Source organism: Procambarus clarkii, chromosome 54, assembly GCF_040958095.1.
Source record: "Procambarus clarkii isolate CNS0578487 chromosome 54, FALCON_Pclarkii_2.0, whole genome shotgun sequence".
NCBI classification, from domain to species: domain Eukaryota; kingdom Metazoa; phylum Arthropoda; class Malacostraca; order Decapoda; family Cambaridae; genus Procambarus; species Procambarus clarkii.
In genome coordinates this window covers 10,727,208-10,748,483 of record NC_091203.1, presented here as the reverse complement: position 1 = coordinate 10,748,483, position 21,276 = coordinate 10,727,208, and the positions used below count along the sequence as shown (strand labels likewise).

At 46.4% G+C, this 21,276-nt stretch overlaps 1 protein-coding gene across 1 annotated transcript in view; it reads right to left on the bottom strand.

Annotated features, from left to right (window-relative positions):
• Positions 1-21,276, bottom strand: part of LOC123771298 (probable G-protein coupled receptor Mth-like 1) — an 87,700-nt gene that overhangs the window by 41,993 nt on the left and 24,431 nt on the right. The window contains exon 3 of the mRNA XM_069305103.1: positions 19,706-19,874. Within this exon, the coding sequence (XP_069161204.1) occupies positions 19,706-19,874 (169 nt within the window). The remainder of the gene's footprint in view (positions 1-19,705; positions 19,875-21,276) is intronic.

Genomic DNA, 21,276 nt, shown 5'->3' with positions numbered 1-21,276 from the left:
GCTTCATTCGTTTAAGCTGATTCCAGAGTGTTACAGGAAGAGGTTCCGAGAATGTACCCGTTCGCCAGGTAAATCTTATGCAGAGACGGCGAGGGACATGGAAAGAAAATTTCTGAAGTGGTTGAAAGCTGAAAGAGCTAAGTCAGCCGAGGACATCAAAAAGTTAATGGTCATGGAAAAATTTATGTCCATGCTCTCTCCTGAGATCAGGACTAGAGTCAAGGAGGCGGACATAAAAGACCTGAGGGCTGCTGCTGACAGAGCTGACATGTTGGAGGAAGCCTTGTGACCACGCAGAGAGGGACCGCACCGACCGCCCGTATACTCCGGATATGGGAGTGGTTTTAGGAAGACAGACGGATGAAGGACAGGATCGAGTTCTCCCAGGTCCCACCTCTCGAGTGGAGATGGTAGGGGACTGAAAAGTTCTGTGGAACCAGTCAAGAAGCCCCTAGCTGAGTGTGCCGGATCTGTTGTTGTGCTGAGGGACGCTACGAGGGAGATAACGGAAGGCGTGAGGAAGACCCACGGAGCGACGGTCTCTGGAGGCGTTGCCAGGGCGAGCGGTGGTGGAAGGTCACCGCCAAGAAGGGTCAGCTGCTACAACTGTGGAGGATATGGACATTTCGCGCGGAATTGCAAATGCCCTAAGCAGCGTGGGAACGTTGCCTTCGTTCGGATGGAGGACCAAGTGGCCGAGAACGTGCGGGGTGAGTCCGTACCAAGTGTGGAGAAGAGAATTCACCCGTTCGTGTGTGAGGGCAGTAAGGATGGGGGAGGCAGACCCCGTTCCTGTGAAGATATTGAGGGACACTGGGGCTGATTTTACCCCGGTGAGTAGAACCCTGTTCCCCGAGGGGTTATGAGAATACCAGTGTACAGGTGGCTGTTGTGACCACTGTGGGAGGCCCAATGAGGATGCCCCTGCACAAGGTAACGTTGGATTCTGATTATGGCGGCCAGACCCTAGTGGTAGGGGTCTGTGCCTCAATGCCCAAGATGGAGGCGCAAGTCATCCTGGGAATGACGCCTGTGGAGGATGTGTCCTCCCTAACCTCGTGAAGGGCGAGGAGTGCTTGGAGCACTACAGAGAGAAAGGCGGAGTATTACACGCCTGTGGGAACGAGAAGGGAATCGCCGAGGTGGCGTTCCCTGTATGCGCTGTAATCCCAAGGCAGTGCAAAGAGCACGGAGTGAGTGGATCTGATGGGGCTGAAGAAGAGACGTCTGACAGCCTGGGGGTCGATCATCTCTTCGTGGGACACGGAGAACAAGTGGAGGGCGAAGGCGACCCGGATGGTGGGCTACAGGTGACCCTCGCCAGTTCCTTTGGGGTGGACCGCGCTCGTCTGGGGGAGTTACAGCAGGTGGAGTTCCCAGAGTTGATTCGGGAAGCCAAAGGAGGGCGTGCTGGTCCTGAGAGTGCCACACATTTTTATCTACAAGATGGGATGCTGATGAGACAATGGAGGCCTGTGAGAATGGAGTCCAGATAGGAATCACTAGGAATGAGGCACCAGGTAGTGTTACGGGCCCAGTGCAGAGCGGCAGTGCTGGATCTGTCGCACTCTGTGGATTTTGCAGGGCACCTAGGAGTGACCAAGACTCTACGCAAGATCAAGGACCATTTCTACTGGCCGGGTATAGACGCCGATGTGAGGCGTCACTGTAAGACTTCCTTACCTTGCCACAGAGCAGGAAAGAGTGTACCAGCAATACCAAAGGGCCCCGATAGTCCCTGTTCTTGCATTTGGGCCAGCGTTTGAACGTCTATTGGTGTTACGAACCAAAATTCCTCGCCAGAGCACGGAGCAGTGTAGTCAACGCCATCTGTGAGTCCGCTCCCGAAATCCTCACAAAATGGACAACGGCATCTAGTGGTGACCGGATATGCCGGCAATAGGTGCTGGATTCCTGTCCTAGTCAACTAGTGAAGTAGCCGCTGCTGACCTCTGGTGAGGTGGCGCTTAGACAGTGAACACCATCTATGGAGCGAAAAGGTGGACGTTTGTGTCTAAGCTAGTAAGTGATGTTTCCTAGTGGTTCCCATGCAGTGTCCCAGTACTGATGACGTGTCTGCTTTCACAGAGTCAACCTAGGATGGCTGTGATGTATGATGAATCAGTCTACCCAAGGCAGCCAAGGTCTCTTCACCAGTCTGCTTTGTAGAAGCTGTGAGCCGCCACCAGACGAACACTGCTGAGTGTTGAATTGTCTGCCTGAGGATTGGCAGTGACGGGATTCACCATACCTGGGCCTGGCTGGTGGAAGAGACAACCCACTGCGGTGCCGCCCTAGGAGAGTAACCAGCGAGTTACACGAGGCTCCTGCCTAGGGCTCGCAACCCTAGTATTCATCGTGAAGTGGCCTAACAGCGAGGCTGATTGGTACCTGCCAGCTACAGGCTGGCAGGTACCAATACAGGGCACCCAGTGGAATTGTGATTTGGCTGGCCTGTGGCCAGGGTAGATTCATCGTGGGTTCCTGGTACCTGCAGAGGGCTGTGCCATGGAATAGGAAACCAGGCAAGACTACACAGAGTGTCGCCAAGTGTTCAGCGTATTCAGAGGGAGACGAAGAGATATATTGTGTAGTAATAGTGCCCGTTTGTGACTTTTAATTTATATATGGAGGTGGGAGAAGAAATATATATATATATATAGAAAGTGATGAATTGTGTATTTAATGTACATCCCCTGTTTATTTTACTTGCATTACGGAGCTCACCCCTTGAAAGCCTCTACTAACTTGGGGCTGGATACCCAAAAACTAATACCAGCAGAAAAGAACCCGGTTGCGTCCAATTAGGGCCGTAACATAATTGGCATCCCCAGCGGGATCCGACCCCTTGTCAAGTACGTTTGACAGGGATGATGACGTAGTGCAATCCCCTGTGAATAATTCCCCTGTTTGTAATTTTTAGGACGTTATATGCCCTGTGCAGTGCAGTGTGATCAATTGCAGTATTGGCGAGTGTGGTGCTCAACTGTTGTGTCTAGTGTTAAGTGAAGTGGTGTATTAAGTGCTCGTGCACCACTTAGTGACAATGGCGGAGAAAGTGACCATTGAAGATCTGGACTTGTTCAGGAATTTCTGAACAAGGAGGACTGTGTTGCCAGATTGAAATATCTGGGAAAGCAAGAACTTGTGCTAGTGAGTGCCTATCTGGAGATAAAAATACGTGAAAGTAATTCCCGCGTTGAGATCTTGTCGAAAGTTCACAAACATTTGAAGGCCGGGGAGAAGCAGGAAAGCGAGGCACAGAGTACAAAGGGAAGTGAGGTGGTAGCTGCCACTGAAAAGGAAAATAAAGGTAGTGACGGTGAAAGTGATGTGGGTGAACTGAATATAAGTTTTCTAACTGTCAAAATGCGCGACTTAGAAATAAATCGTGAGATAGAATGGAAGAAATTAGAAATAGAACGGGAAATTAAAGAGAAGGAAATGGCAATGAAAGAGAAGGAAATAGAAATGAAAAGTTTGGCATTAGAGCAAGAAAAACAAGGAAAAGAGAAGGAAATGGAAATGAAACGGTTGGAATTACAAGAGAGAGAGAAGGAAAGAGAAGAACGACGAGAACGAGAGGAACGTGAAAAAGAAGAAAAGGAGAGGGAAAGACTACACGAGTTAGAACAAAGACAAAGTAAAGACTACATGATGTCATGGGTTCGTATCCTGGCCGGGGAGGATTTGTTGGGTGCAATTCCTTAACTGTAGCCTCTGTTTAACGCAACAGTAAAATGTGTACTTGGATGAAAAAACGATTCTTCGCGGCAGGGGATCGTATTCCAGGGACCATAGGATTAAGTACTTGCCCGAAACGCTAAGCGTACTAGTGGCTGTACAAGAATGTAACAACTCTTGTATATATCTCAAAAAAAAAAAAAAAAAAAAAAGAAGTGCTGTGATTAGGTGGTCAGAGGAAAACAACGGAAACAAGTAGTTTCGACCCGGTAAGATATATAAAGATGGTCCCACAACTCAACGAAAAGGAAGTTTCGAAGTTCTTCGCTGCCTTCGAGAAGGTTGCAGCCTCTTTAGAATGGCCAAAGGAGAATTGGGCCATCATGATACAGTCCGTCTTGACTGGGAAGGCCCAAATTGCCTACTCCACGTTGTCCCTTGATGACTCCAGTGATTACGACAAGGTGAAGAAGGTAGTGCTCATGGATTACCAGTTGGTGCCTGAGGCTTACAGGCAGAAGTTCAGGAACCTGAAGAAGACCTCGGAGCACACGTTCATCGAGTTTGCGTACATCATGGAACGGCTTTTTCAGGAGTAGTGTGCTTCTCGGAAGGTGAAGACAAAAGAACTCGAGCAGCTCATACTGTTGGAGGACTTCAAAGACTGCCTGTCAGTGGATCTGAAGACATACTTAGAGGAACAACAGGTGGAGACCTTAAATGCAGCAGCCACTATGGCTGAAGAATACATCTTGATGCATAGGCCTTCTGCTAGGTATGTCCCAAAGACCTACTCAAGATATTAGACAAAACATAAACCACAGGAGAAGACCGCCCCTCGTAGTGCCGCCAAGTCAATCCCAGATAGTCCTAGGAGGTTTAGTCCAAAAAGGGACATAATGTGTTGGACCTGTGGAAAGAAAGGGCACATGGCTGCTAGGTGCCGTAGCAGTGCTGGTAACAATCCACGTAGGGAAGTTATGCTGGTGAGTAGTATAGTACCACCGGTGGCCGCCCTAGAGAAGAGGAAAGAGTTGTTCGCCCCATATACTTCACAAGGGTATGTATCAAGTGACCACTCGGGTAAGCCCGTGATAGTACTCAGAGACAGTGGAGCTGCCCAGTCTCTGATTTTGGAAAAGTCATTACCCGAAAGTGTATCAGCGAATGGGAAACAGATGGTAATCCTAGGTGGTTTTCCTTCCACACTGTACGTTGCCCCTTTGATAAAAATGCATTTAGAGTCCCAACACTTCAAAGGCGAGGGTAAGTTAGCTGTGGTGGACAGCCTTCCCATAGAAAGAATTGAGGTCATCTTGGCCAATGACTTAGTCCTAGGTTTCTTACCTAACCATCCCCTGGTCATGGAAGATCCAGTGTGTGAAGAGTCCAATTGCGGTAGTGCAAACAAGGTCTCAGGCTCAATTCCAGGTACCATCAGGTTTAAATGTTTTTTTGACTCTCCTCCTATCCCACAGGTTACGAGAAGCACTTCACCAGACCCGCCCGTCCCGATGCCAGTTCCTGAATGCTGGACTCGAGCCAGACTGCTAGAAGAGCAGAGGAAGGACCCTCAAGTATAAAAGTTGGCAAATACCATAGAGTCTCCTATGAAAGGAGGTGACCTGTACGTATGGTCGAATGAAGTACTGTGTCGCAGGTTTCCACCGAAATACCCCCAGTCAACTGAGGTAGGTAAGCAGAGAGTCGTCCCAGCCGTGTTCCAATCTAAGCTGTTAGAAACGGCTCATGCCGATAGATTTGCTGGACATGGTGGGGTTTCGAAAACCTTTCATTGCCTAGCTAAGTGTTTCTACTGCCACACATGAAGAAGGACGTGTGTCGCTTCTGCAAATCCTGCCACGCCTGCCAGATGGCAGGGAAAGCAAACCAGCCTGTCCCCAAAGCTCCTTTATGCCCTATCCCTTCCATAGGTGAGCCCTTCGAGCACCTCATTCTGGATATCGTAGGCCCGCTTCCGCCTTCTACATCAGGGGTGCAGTATTTGCTCACTATATTAGATCGGGTTAGTAGGTACCCAGAAGCGATCCTCCTTAAGACCATCACAGCTAATGTCTTGGTGAAACATCTACTCTGGTTCGTCTCGCAATATGGTCTTCCTAAGACCATTCAGACTTATCAGGGATCGAATTTTATGTCTCGTTTGTTTCACCAACAGATCGCCGACCTGGGAATCCAACAGATTACCTCCAGTGCCAACCACCCCGAGTCGCAAGGAACTTTGGATCGTTTCCACCAGACGCTGAAGGGCATGCTTAGGAAGTTTTGCTATGACCGGCAGAGTAAGTGGGTTGAAGACCTACCCTACCTCCTATTTGAGGTAAGATCAGTACCTAATGAATCGCTAGGAATCTCCCCATTCGAAATGATTTATGGCCACTCTATGAGAGGTCCCTTAGAAGTGGCACGAGACCATTGGCTGGACGAGGAGACCGACGTAGACGTTGTGGACTGGCTATCTACAAATAAAGGCAGGTTGTTCTCTGCTTGGGAGATGGCAAAGAAAACCTTAGAGAATACTCAGAAGACCACCAAGAGCAGATATGATAAGAGGACCAAACAAAGGGATTTCCTAGTAGGGGATCTAGTCTTGGTATGTACTCCCGCAGTGACCGGAAGTTTGAGCGCTAAATTTGTAGGTCCTTACCAGAACGTGAGAAAGGTTACTAGTCACAATTACCTTCTTAATACTCCAGACCGCAGAAAGAAGGAAACTTTAGTTCATGTTAACATGATTTAAAAAATATGAGGGCCAAGATACAATCCCAATAACCATGGTGACAACTAAAGATGACATTGAGGAGGATGAGGATGTACTAATTAACTCAGAGGTTCTATATAAAATGCAGGCAAAATTGAAACATGTGGCCGGAGGAGATCAACCATCATTGTTGAAAATGATCCGGAGATACAAGACAATCTTCAGAGATGTTCCAAGACTAACATTTATCCAACAGCATGACGTTGTACTGGAGGAAGGAGTCCGTCCTATAAAGCAACACCCCTACCTACTCAATCCCCTGAAGAAAAAGGTGGTGGAAGATGAGGTGGAGTACATGTTGAAACACCATCTGATAGCCCCAAGCACGAGCCCATGGTCATCCCCGATACTACTAGTGCCCAAACCTTGTAAGAAATACCGTTTCTGTATTGATTATCGCCAGGTGAATAAGGTCACAGTAGCTGATACCTATCCTCTCCCCAGAGTAGAGGAATGTCTCGATGCCATAGGCCAAGCTAGCTACCTGACTAAATTTGACCTATTTAAGGGCTATTAGCAAGTTCCCCTCACGGAGAGGGCCAAACCCATCTCTGCGTTCGTGACTCCCGACGGCCTGTCAGGTGATGCCGTATGCGATGAAAAACGCAGCATCCACCTTCCAGAGGCTGATGGGTATTGTATTGCGTGACGTATGCCTGGCTGGTGCGTATTGCGTAGAAAACACCTTGGTATACATCGATGATGTATTAATATATGATGTCAATTGGCAGGACCATCTACGTCACATAGAGGACTTCTACGAGGCGATGCTCCAGTCAGGGTTGGTAGTCAACCTGCACAAATCTGAGTTTGCAAAAACCTCGGTCATCTTTTTATGTCACAAAGTAGGAGGAGGATGGATTGCGCCAAAGGCCAGCAAGGTAGAGGCAATAGTCCAGTACCCTACACCAGCCACCAGGAAGGACAACTTATGTTTCCTTGGCATGGCTAGTTTCTACCGTAAGTTTGCCCCTAACTTTTTATCCATCGCCGCCCCCCCTGACAAATCTTTTGAGGATGGGCGTGACACTGTTTTGGGATGAACCTTGCCAGGAAGTCTTTGAGAGCCTCAAGGCGAGTCTAATCTCTTCTCCAATCCTCAGGTCCCCGAGTTTTGAGGATAGATTTATCCTAACAGTCGACGCTTCCGACTATGTCCTGGGGTCCATATTATCTCACACGGTTGAAAAAGGGGTGGAACATCCTGTAGCCTACCATTCTAAGATGTTTACCCCCAGTCAGCTCAACTATTCCGTCATAGAGAAAGAGACGTTGGTTTTAATCAGTTCAGTCCAACACTTTGAGGTGTATCTAACTAGTAATAGTCATCCTATCCTAGTATGAACTGACCACAACCCTCTAAAGTTTCTCGCCCAGTTTAAGCAGAAGAATCTTCGACTCACCAGATGGAGTCTACTTCTGCAACAATATCCCCTCCAGATTGAGCACATCAAAGGAGTGGATAACGTTGTAGCTGATGTGTTGTCACGCATCTGAACAACTGATTAATTTGGTTTGTTTCCTTTATTGTTTTTAGAAACCCAAACCAAATGCTTTTGGTGGGGAGGTGTTACGAACCAAAATTCCTCGCCAGAGCACGGAGCAGTGAAGTCAACGCCATCTATGGAGTGAAAAGGTGGACGTTTGTGTCTAAGCTAGTAAGTGATGTTTCCTAGTGGTTCCCATGCAGTGCTCCAGTACTGATGACGTGTCTGCTTTGAGAGTCAACCTAGGACGGCTGTGATGTACGATGAATCAGTCTACCCAAGGCAGCCAAGGTCTCTTCACCAGTCTGCTTTGTAAAAGCGGTGAGCCGCCACCGGACGAACACTGCTGAGTGTTCAATTGTCTGCCTGAGGAGTGGCAGTGACAGGATTCGCCGTACACGGGGCTGGCTGGTGGAAGAGACAACCCACTGTTGTGCCGCCTGAGGAGAGTATCCAGCGAGTTACACGAGGCTCTTGCCTAGGGCTCGCAACCCTAGTATTCGTCGTGAAGTGGCCTAACAGCGAGGCTGATTGGTACCTGCCAGCTACAGGCTGGACTATGGTTGTGGGCCTTCACGATGGGGCACCCAGGGGAATTGTGATTTGGCTGGCCTGTGGCCAGGGTAGATTCATCGTGGGTTCCTGGTACCTGCAGAGGGCTGTGCCACGGAATAGGAAACCAGGCAACACTACACAGAGTGAGCATCGCCAAGTGTTCAGCGTCTTCAGAGTGAGACGAAAGATATATTGTGTAGTAATAGTGCCTGTTTGTGACTTTTAATTTATATATGGTGGTTGGAGAAGAAATATATATATATATATATATATATATAGAAAGTGATGAACTTGTGTATTTAATGTACCTCCCCTGTTTATTTTTCTTTCATTATGGAGTTCAACCCTTGAAAGCCTCTACTAACTTGGGGCCGGATACCCAAAAACTAATACCAGCAGAAAAGAACCCTGTTGCGTCCTATTAGGGCCGTAACAGTTGGTCGACGTGGTAGGACCATTGCCATGAACGAAAAAAGGAAACACCTACCTGATGACCATCATGTGTGCAGCGACAAGGTTCCCGGAAGCAGTCCCGATGCGATGCTTGACGTCAAAAAGTGTAGCTGGGCAGTTGCAGCATTTTTTCTTTTGGGTGGGAATGCCCAGGGAAATCCAGACGGACTGTGGGAGCGTATTCCAGTCCAAGTGGTTTAGACAAACCGTGTCGAATTGGGGAGTAACTCAGATTCGGTCGTCGCCCTACCGACCGCAGTCGCAAGGGGCGATCAAAAGGTTTCACTCCACACTGAAAACCATTCTGAGAGTGTTCTGTGCGGAACAAGGAGCCGAGTGGGATGAGGCAGTGTACCCTGCATTGTTTGCTATACGGAATGCTGTAGTGGAGTAACTGGGTTTCTTACCGTTCCAACTGGTATATGGACATGAGGTACGGAGTCCTCTATCCATGCTGAGAGGGCAATGGGCGCCAGGAGTGACCGTGGGAACGGTCATCGAATACGTGCAGAAATTTAAGGAGCGTCTCGCATTGGCGAAAGAGCTAGCAGGAAAGCATTTGAAGGAGGCGCAGCAAAAGATGTCAGAGTTGTACAACAAGAAAGCTACGCCAAGAGAGTTCCAGGTTGTGTCCCAGGGTTATGGTGTTACTGCCAGGGAAGAGCCGTGTGACCGAGTCGCAATTTGAGGGACCGTATAAGGTGCTAAGACGATTGGGTCCAGTGAGCTACGAAGTCAGCAAGCCAGACAGACCCCGCAAGACACAGGTGTGTCATATTGACCGTCTGAAGCCTTTCTTCCCTGAAGAAGGAGGAACCGCCGTGCAGGACGGAACAATGCCACGAGAACTACAGCAGAAAGTGGTCTTATGCGTGCGGGTGAATCAAGAGATTCCAGCAGAGGAAGGAAAATGGTCCAGGGCGGACGGCACCCATCTCTCCAATGCGGAGAGTTTGGAGAATATCGATGTCAAGCTTCGACACGTGGAAGGAAGACAGAGAGCGGATCTGACGGACCTGTTGAGAGAGAATGCGTCTCTTTTTACCGACGTGCCCCGACGCCACAAGAGTGTAACGCACGAGGTAGAGGTGAGGGACGCCATCCCCATTAAACAGAGTGCTTATAGGGTCAACCCTGAGAAGCGAGAATTGATGAGGAGGAAGGTGAACTCCATCACTGTGGCAGATTCCCACCCCATGCCCAGGGTGAGTGATTGCATCGATCAGGTGTGTAGTGCCAGATATGTGTCCAAGGTCGACCTGCTCAAGGGTACTACCAAATCTCGTTAACTCCCGAGGCTAGAAGGATATCAGCTTTTGTGACACCGGACGGACTGTATCAGTATAAAGTGTTGCCCTTCGGGATGAAGAACAGCGGGAGTTGTTCTCAACGTATGATGAACGAGTTGCTGAGGGGAGCCGAAGGCTGCACTGTGTACATTGACGATATAGTAGTGTACTCCGACGATTGGGAGGCACACCTAGAGCGACTCAGGGAGCTGTTCAGGAGGCTGGAAGATGCTAACCTGACCGTGAACCTAGCCAAGAGTGAGTTTGGGAAGGTCCATCTAGAATACCTAGGATTCGTCATCGGTCAAGGAGAGGTTACCCCTGTGGACCACAAGTTATCAGCTATTAGAGAGTACCCAATACCCAGGACACGGAAGGAATTGCTGAGGTATCTTGGGATGATTGGATACTATCGTGGTTTCTGTAAGAACTTTTCCATGATAGCGCATCCTCTGACAGAATTACTCTCTAAGAATACACGATGGAAGTGGGGAGAGGCCTGCCAGGAAGGAGTCTTTCGAGAAGACGAAGAACCTGTTGACAGAGGCCCCAGTGTTGATATCCCCAGATTTTACAGCCAGGTTCATTCTGTACATAGATGCCAGTGACGTAGGGATAGGAGCTATGTTGGTCCAGGAAAGGAGCGAGGTACATAGGCCTGTCGCATTTTACTCCAAGAAATTCGTGAAGTACCAGCGTGCCTATAGTACCGTCGAAAAGGATGCTTTGGCTTTAGTAAGGGCCCTAAAGCACTTCGACGTGTACGTGGGAGGAGGGGCGAGGCCTGTTCTAGTTTTTACAGATCACAACCCTCTGACTTTCTTGTATAAGATGAGAAACTCCAACCAGAGGCTGACAAGGTGGGCATTACTATTACAAGAATACTGATTAGAAAATAAGCACATCAGAGGGAAGGACAACGTGGTAGCGGATGCCCTTTCCCGAGTACACTAAACCGATATGACTCTTATTTTAAGGGGAGGGGTATGTGACGGTGTTCCCCTCTTATATTTCTCCCACGCCAGCTGTAAGAGTCATATCTACATTACCCGAACGTTCTCTGCCTTCCAGAGAAAAATTTGACATATGTGGAAGCATGAGGTGTTCTCGCGTTGGCGAGAAATTAACTAAAGAAGAGTGTTTTGGCCAGTGGCTTAGGCCCTTTTGGACGCCAAGATGGCGCCGACTATTACGTTCTCGCGCCAAAATGTTATGACGTCAGTGGTACCAGATTGGCCAAGAACGGTGACATGGTACAGGAAGCCAATGAGAAACGCCCCTGGCAAGTGTGACGTCACGAGTGGAGGTAGGTCCGGGCGTGCTCCACTGTGGCGCCAGGAGTTAGATACGACACGTCGTGAAGGGCGGACGTGCGATAGGGGGTCCTGTCAGCCTGACAGTATTCGCCCCTTTCCGGAGAATATACGCATCACCAGTGGTCTGCGAGCATCCTGTGAGGTCTTCTTGAACTCCGTGAGGCGGACAGAAGAAGGAATTGGCTGGAAACGAGCAACAAGTGCTCCAGTGACAAGTGCTTAGCAAGAGTGGAGCCTGGCCAGTGACGTCAGGAACGACTGTACAGTTTCACCAGTCGGGTGATGACGTAGCAGCTGGGCCAGTTCACCGTGAGGAAGGAGAAGAAAAAACTAATTGGAATTACGAACGACTGCAGCCGTGAGTATGGACTGCAGACGTAGTTGTGAGGAGGAGGCGACGGCCAGGAGATCGACTCCAACCCTTCAAGAGGTTGTGGAGGAGCACGGAACCAGCAGAGGGAAGCAGTACAGAGAAGACGCGTTTTTGGGTGTTGGTTGAGGTCCTGGGAAGAGCATCAGTGCGTGTGGGGGTGTTCCCTACAGCAAGTCATGAGCCGGGACCAGGAGCTTCAATTCAACCCTCAACAGAGGGCGAGTCCACATCATTGATGGTGGAAGTAGGTAATTCAGTTTTCCCTCCCATTCCACTTTAGTTAGCGATTAGCCACAGTATCTTCCATGTTGTGAGCAGGGCTCACCAACGTCTATGATTCTAGTAAGACACAGTTGTGAAGGGAGATGCTATAGGGAGAAATATTAGATGCTAAAAAGGAGAAAACCTAACCTAACCTAACTTTTTCAGGTACGACATATATATATATATATATATATATATATATATATATATATATATATATATATATATATATATATATATATTGTACCTAGTAGCCAGAACGTTGTACTCGGCCTGCTGTGCAAGGCCCGATTTGCCTAATAAGCCAAGTTTTCCTGAATTAATATATTTTCTCTAATTTTTTTCTTAGGAAATGATAAAGCTACCCATTTCATTATGAAGGCGGTCAATTTTTTTTCATTAGAGTTAAAATTAACGTAGATATTTGACCGAACCTAACCAACCCTACCTAACCTAACCTAACCTATCTTTAGAGGTTAGGTTAGGTTAGGTAGCCGAAAAAGTTAGGTTAGGTTAGGTTAGGTGGGTTAGGTAGTCGAAAAGCAATTAATTCATGAAAACGTGGCTTATTAGGCAAATTGGGCCTTGCATAGTAGGTTGAGAAGTGCGTTCTGGCTACTAGGTACGACATATATATATGTATATATATATATATATATATATATATATATATATATATATATATATATATATATATATATATATATATATATATATATATATATATATATATATTTATTTATTTATTTATTTATTTATTTTACCTGCCACATGTGTGACAGGTAAAAACATACTTTTTTGGAAAAACAGCAAACCAAATCACAATAATTTGCGAATAAATACTTACGAACCAGTATATATTTTCTCAATCTTCGGCAGCTTTGTTTACAATTATTAAACACGTAATGAGTTCCGAAGCACCAGGACTCTGTTTAGAACAATATCAACAATATATATGTATGGAAATATCAAGACACATAAGCCTGGAAACCCACTTCGGCCAATCATTAGCCACATACCCACACCCACGTACAGACTGGCGAAGCGACTTAACGGCTTGCTGACTCCTTATGTCCCTTGCACCTTCAGCCTGAAGTCTCCAAAGGAATTTGTTGACTTACTGCGGGGAACACGGGCCACAGGGATAAGAGCCTCGTTGGACGTAGAATCACTGTTTACCAACGTACCTGTGGATGAAACAATCAGGATGATAGTGGACAGAGTGTATCGTGATCAGGCCTGTACTCCTCTTGACATACCAGAAAACATTCTAAGGAAACTACCCCAAGCTTGTACTAAAGAGGCACCCTTCTTGAGCCCGGATGGGTACATGTATAAGCAAGTAGATGGGGTCGCCATGTTGGTGTACTCTGCGAACTTCTACATGGGTACCATCGAACAAAAGGTCTTAGTCGACATGAACTTGAAACCGGCCATATACTGCAGGTATGTTGACGACATTTTTACACAGGTACCTGATGTCAGACATCTGCAGGAGCTGAAGGAGGCATTTGAGCAGAATTCTGTGTTGCGTTTCACTTGCGAGATGGAGAAGGATGGGAAGCTGTCCTTTCTAGATGTAACAGTCATAGAAAAGGAGCGGAGGTTTCCACACCGCAGTCTACACTAAAGAAATAAACATAGGAATGTGCCTCAATGCCAACAGTGACTGCCCAGACAGGTACAAGAGGAGTGTCGTTAACGCTTATGTCGACCGTGCTCTCAGCCACAGCTCAGGATGGAAGCAAGTCGATGAAGAACTCTGTAGGGTAAGGCAGGTCCTATTCAACAACGGCTTCTCCAATGGTTTCGTTAAAGACATCATAAGAAGGAAGGTGAAACGCCATGCAACCTCTGAAGAGACATTTAATACAACACCTGTACCCCCTATTAGGCTATTTTACAGGAACTTCTTTTCCACAGCTCATAAAATGGAGGAAAGGGTCCTGAAAGATATTGTTAATTGAAACGTTATCCCTACGTATCCCTCCCTACCAGGAGGCCTGGTCGACGACCGGGCCGCGGGGACGCTAAGCCCCGGAAGCACCTCAAGGTAACCTCAAGGTACAGACAAAAATCAGAAGATACAATTGACGATCTACTATAAAACCAAGAAAACTGCCAACCTACTCATGCGAAACTCTCCAGACACAAAGCAGAACGCTTTAAAAGAGACCAATGTCGTCTATGCCTTCAAATGCCCACTTGGGGACTGTAAGCCTCAAAGAATTCAGTATATAGGCAAGACAACAACATCTCTTTCCAGGCGATTAACGATGCATAAGCGAAAGGACTCCATTAAGGAACATATAATCTCTTCCCACAAACAGACCATCACCAGAGAAGTCTTAACAAAAAACACGGAAATTATCGATAGATGCAGCGATAGCAGGCGGCTAGATATCTGCGAGGCACTACACATTAAGAAGTTGACACCAGCAATCAACAGCCAATTAATGCACAATTATATTCTACCCAATTCAAGACTCCGCACCAATATAGAAGCATCAAGAAATATGGGCCAATAGGCCCATTGCACTTACTTCCATTCTTCCCTTTAACTTACAAAATATTATGCCCATTGTTTCGTGTTCTGTCTTGTGTTGAAAGTTTGTTTTCACCTTATCCAAAACTGTTGTAACAAATCACCTCACCCGAACGCAGGTATAAAATCGAAGCTGTTTTAAACTCTGTTCAGTTATAGTTGTGTGTGTGTAAACTAAGGTCTTGTAAAAGAAAATGTAATAAGTTTTACGAAACGCGCTCAAGTGTCACGTCAGACTTGAAATAAAAAGGAATTTTGGAGAATTGATTTTTCAGTTACCATCAGCAGTGAAAAGAAATGTAAGAAACATTGAGAAAATTCGTGTTAGAATTATTAATCTTACTTTTTCGGTCATATTTAATAATATATATATATGCATACATACATGCATCCAGGGTTCCTGCCCGCCATCTGAGGAGCTGGAGGAACTCGAAAACCTATGATAACCATCGTTGTAACCCATATGTAACTCCTTTTTTGTAACAAAGTTCAAATAAAGTAAATATATATGTGTACATACAAAAGAATGGGGGTGATAGGAGAAGATAATATTAGTGTTCAGTGAGAAACCACAAGGTCTCCTCTGAATACTTTTTATTTTCTTCTCCGAGGCTATGGGTCCCCACATTGGCACCAGAGGTGGTACCCTCACAATCTCTTTATATATATATATATATATATATATATATATATATATATATATATATATATATATATATATATATATATATATATATATATATATATATATATATCATTGAATATGACCGCATATTCTGTATTTACTATTTTCTGATTTAGGGCTTCTTTCTCTGTAACTATTTTCTTAGCATCAGGGCTTAGCTGAAATAGGAGTTCTCCAAAACTCATTTTCGTAATTTTAAGGTAAAGAAAAGAAGTGAATTACTATAGAATGTATTACACTTATTTATACAATTTGCACAACTTTTCGAACCTCCATGGTTCATTCTCAAGCGGCGGGAATTTTCAGGTTTGGTTGATTTTATACCCGCACTGGGTCAGGTGATAAGACAATTAAGGTAAAAACAGGGGGGGATACATAAGAACATAAGAATAGAGGTAACTGTGGAGGGCCTATTGGCCCATACGAGGCAGTTGCAATCAATACAAACAAAGATTAATCAAGTGTAATTGGCCTGTTATGTTGAATGGTGTCTTCTGTGTTGACATCGTAATGTTCTCGTCTTGTCCTTTCTTTCAAGGTGGGTAGAGTAAATAGGTCCGTGAAAATCACGGAACTAAAATCACGCACAAGACACCACATGTCTTGTGCGACCACCATATGTTTTGTGCAATCACCATATGTCTTGGGCGACTACCATATGTCGTATGCAACCACCATAGGTCTTATACGACAGCCATATGTCTTGTGCTACCACACTATGTCTTGTGCGACCACCATATGTCTTGTGCAACCACTAATGTCTTGTGCGACCACTATATGCCTTGTGCGACCACCATTTATCTTGTGCGACCACCATATGTCTTGGGCGACCACCATATGTTTTATGCAACAACCATATGTCTTATGCCACAACAATATGTCGTGTGCGACCACATATGTCTTGGGCGAAAACCATGTCTTGTGCGAGCACCATATGTCTTAGGCGTCCACCATATGTCTTGTGCGACCACTATATGTCTTGTGAGACCACCATATGTCTGGTGCGACCACATATGTTTTGGGCGACCACCATAAGTCTTGGGCGACCACCATATGTCTTGTGCAACCACCATATGTCTTGTGCGACCACCATGTCTTGTGCAACCACCATATGTCTTGGGCGACCACTATATGTCTTGGGCGACCACCATATGTCTAGTGCGATAACTATATGTCTAGTGGGACCACCATATGTCTTGGGCGACCACCATATGTCTTGTGCGACCACCATATGTCTTGAACGACCACCAAATGTCTTGTGCGCCCACCATATGTCTTGGACGACGACAATATGTCTTAAGCAACCAACATGTCTTGAGCAACCACCATATGTCTTGTGCGACCACAATATGTCTTGGGCGACCACCCTATGTCTTGTGCGACCACCACATGTCTTGGACGACCACCATATGTCTTGTGCGACCACCACATGTCTTGGACGACCACCATATGTCTTGGGCGACCACAATATGTCTTATGTAACCACCATATGTCTTGTGTAACCACCATATGTCTTGTGCGACCGCCATATGTCTTGTGCGACCACCATATGTCGTGTGCGACCACCATTTGTCTTGTGCGACCACCATATGTCTTGTGAGACATATGTCTTGTGCATCCTCCATTTGTCTTGGGCTACCACCATATGTCTTGTGCGACCACCATATGTCGTATGCGACCACCATATGTCTTGTGCGACCACCATATGTCGTGTGCGACCACCATTTGTCTTGTGCGACCACCATATGTCTTGTGAGACATATGTCTTGTGCATCCTCCATTTGTCTTGGGCTACCACCATATGTCTTGTGCGACCACCATATGTCGTATGCGACCACCATTTGTCTTGTGCGACCACCATTTGTCTTGTGCGACCACCATATGTCTTGTGTCACCTCTATTTGTCTTGGGCGACCACCATATGTCTTGTGAGACATATGTCTTGTGCATCCTCCATTTGTCTTGGGGGACCACCATATATCATGTGCGACCACCATATGTCTTATGCGACCAACATATGTCTTGTGCGCCCACCATATGCCGTGCTCGATCACAATATGTATTATGCAACCACCATATGTCTTGTGCAACCACCATATGACTTATGCGACCTCTATATATAGTGGGCGACAAGCATATGTCTTGTGCGACCACCATATGTCTTGGGTGATAATCATATGTCTTGTGCGACCACCATATGTTTTATGCAACAATCATATGTCTTATGCGATCACCATATGTCTTGTTCCACCACTATATGTCGTGTGCGACCACACATGTCTTGGGCGACAACCATATATCTTGTGCGAGCACCATATGTCTTTGGCGTCCACCATATGTCTTGTGCGACCACTATATGTCTTGTGAGACCACGTTATGTCAGGTGCGACCACACATGTTTTGGGCGACAACCATATGTCTTGGGCGACCACCATATGTCTTGTGCAACCACTATATGTCTTGGGCGACCACCATATGTCTTGGGCAACCACCATATGTCTTGTGCGACCACCATATGTCTTGTGCAACCACTATATGTCTTGGGCAACCACTATATGTCTTGGGCGACCACCATATGTCTTGTGCAACCACTATATGTCTTGGGCGACCACCATATGTCTTGTGCAACCACTATATGTCTTGGGCAACCACCATATGTCTTCTGCGACCACCATATGTCTTGTGCAACCACTATATGTCTTGGGCAACCACTATATGTCTTGTGCAACCACTATATGTCTTGGGCAACCACTATATGTCTTGGGCGACCACCATATGTCTAGTGCGATAACTATATGTCTTGTGCGACCACCATATGTGTTGGGCGACCACCAAATGTCTTGTGCGCCCACCATTTGTCTTTGACGACAACAGTATGTCTTAAGCAACAACCATATGTCTTGAGCAACCACCATATGTCTTGTGCGACCACAATATGTCTTGAGCGACCACCCTTTGTTCTTGGGCGACCACCATATGTCTTGTGCGACCACCATATGTCTTGGACGACTACCAAATGCCTTGGGCGACCACAATGTGTCGTATGCAATCACCATATGTCTTGTGCGACCACGATATGTCTTGTGAGACCACCATATGTCTTGTGCGACCTCCATTGGTCTTGTGCGACCACCATATGTCTTGTGCGACCACCATATGTCTTGTGCGACCACCATATGTCTTGTGCGACCACCATTTGTCTTGGGCAACCACTATATGTCTTGTGCGACCACCATTTTTCTTGTGCGACCACCATTTGTCTTGGGCGACCACCATATGTTGTGTGCGACCACCTTATGTCATGTGCGACTACCATATGTCTTGTGCGACCACCATATGTCTTGTGCGACCACCATATGTTGTGTGCGACCACCCTATGTCGTGTGCGACTACCATATGTCTTGTGCGACCACCATATGTCTTATGCGACCACCATATGTTGTGTGCGACCACCCTATGTCGTGTGCGACTACCATATGTCTTGTGCGACCACCATTTGTCTTGTGCGACCACCATATGTCTTTTGCGACCACCATATGTCTTGTGCGACCACCATATGTCTTGTGCGACCACCATTTGTCTTGTGCGACCACCATATGTCTTGTGCGACCACCATTTGTCTTGTGCGACCACCATATGTCTTGTGCGACCACCATTTGTCTTGTGCGACCACCATATGTCTTGTGCGACCACCATATGTCGTGTGCGACCACCATATGTCTTGTGCGACCACCATTTGTCTTGTGCGACCACCATATGTCTTGTGCGACCACCATATGTCGTGTGCGACCATCATATGTCTTTTGTGACCTCCGTATCCCCGAACATGTTAGTTTTTCGATTTCGGTTCATCTTGGCCGCAAGTTTTTCACATGGAAGTTTGCAACACCTCTGTTGGGTTTTATCAAACACAGATTTTTGTTCTTTTTTAATCACTTGTGGCCATCAAAGATTTTCGATTCCATTTACACATCATTATATTTTGCTGAAATTCTAATTTGCTACAAGGGCCTTCGAAATATAAAAAGCAGTTCAGCCGTAGCTTCGATTGGCAGAAAACCGAAGAAAAACTAATTGGTATTGATTTGAGCAACAAGTTGATGTTATTATGGAAGTTGAGTCTCGTATCTCCAGGAGAGTTGATTGTGGCTAATACAATTGTTGTATTGGTATACCGTATACAAATAACACGGCATACAATTATTTCATACATTTTTATTTTTTATAATAGTAAAGACAAAGCTTAAACAATAAGACAATGAAAACACATACATTTCAAGGTGATGTCTGTTAAATGCGGTGATGTTGAACTGGCGGGCACAGCACTGGAAGGCGCTGCCAGCCTGGTATAACATGAAGACGGTGTGGCCCAGCAGCAGGAGGTTCATCACGAACAGAAGTGCCACTATTCCATAAAAGTGTGTTAAGCGTTCAATATCACCTGAAAATATTAAACAAGTTTCAGCAGTGATCAAATAATTACATATTGTTTCTCAAAGTAATATCGTATCTACAGACCTACAAAGTTAAAATAAATAATTTATACTTTATTTCAAATCATAACTTTAATGACAAATGAGGTAAAAAAAACAGTTTTTAATATAACTAAACGAGTCTCTCTCTGAGAGTCCCTTAGTGGTTTCCCGAGTTACGTAGCGGAGAGTCTCCATCAGTCTGACAGCAGTCTCAAGTGTTTATCAGAGCCTAAGAGCAGAATCTGGCCCTCCAACTCAGTCACACATGGTCTAACTAAGCAACGACTCCTAAATACCACAGATTGAAACTGGAAACGAATAGGGAGCTGCCGAGAGACTCAGCAGAAAAAAGCGCTTCATTTAATTATTATTGAAAAGAATCCTCTTTTTCCCGATTAATAAGAAGGGAGAAAGGGAAGTTGCCCTGTCTCGAGTGGGGATGGGGAGGTCGCTCTGTCCGGAGTGAAGGTGAAGAGTGGACGCCGTGTTTCGTGTGGGAGTGGGTGGGAGCGTCGCTGTGTCGGGAGTGGGGGTTGGGGAGGTCACCCTCTCCGGAGTGGGGGAGGAAGGGAGGTGGCCGTGTTCGGAGTGGTGGTGAGGAGGTCGCTGTGCCCGGAGTGGGGATTAAAGGTGGGCAGGTCGCTGAATTCCGAGTGAGTGGGGGGAAATCACAGTGTCCGGAATGGGGGACGGAGGGTGGAGAAGTCATCATGTCAGGAGTGGGAAGGTCGCAATGTCTGGAGTGGGGATGTCTCCATGTCTGGAGTGGGGAGGTCGCCATGTCTGGAGTGGTGAGGTCGCCATGTCTGGAGTGGGGATGTCGCCGTGTCTGGAGTCGGGAGGTCGCCGTGTCTGGAGTGGAGAGGTTGCCATGTCCGGAGTGGAAAGGTCGCCGTGTCCGGAGTTGGGAACCACAGTGTCCGGAGTGTAGCCATTACTGGGTGAAGGCATGATAGACTAATTTGTTAACCCGGTGTCTCTAGTTTCTTATCCCGGGGCCCAGATGACTAAAATGGTTCGGATAATGGTCAAGTTTAGCCTTCCTGCTGATTATCCATTCCCCCATGCCATCTGCAGGCTTTATTCATTGTTCGTCTAATATTCTAATATGTTGAACTTAAATATTGGTTAATGGTATGTATTGATCTAATTCGGTTTTTGGCAGCTAATTACATGGTTAATTAATGTCTATAGGCAATGGTGTGCTTTCAATGGTGGGTTTGGCTGACCAGCACAGATCCCTCCTGGGATATTAGCATCTCCTCCCTTTAGCAAAAACTGAAAGAGGCTCTACTGGAGGAACCGGTACAGAGCCGACAGCTATACTTCACCTATCATGTAAGTTACGCAGGCAAAACTGGCTGTTGT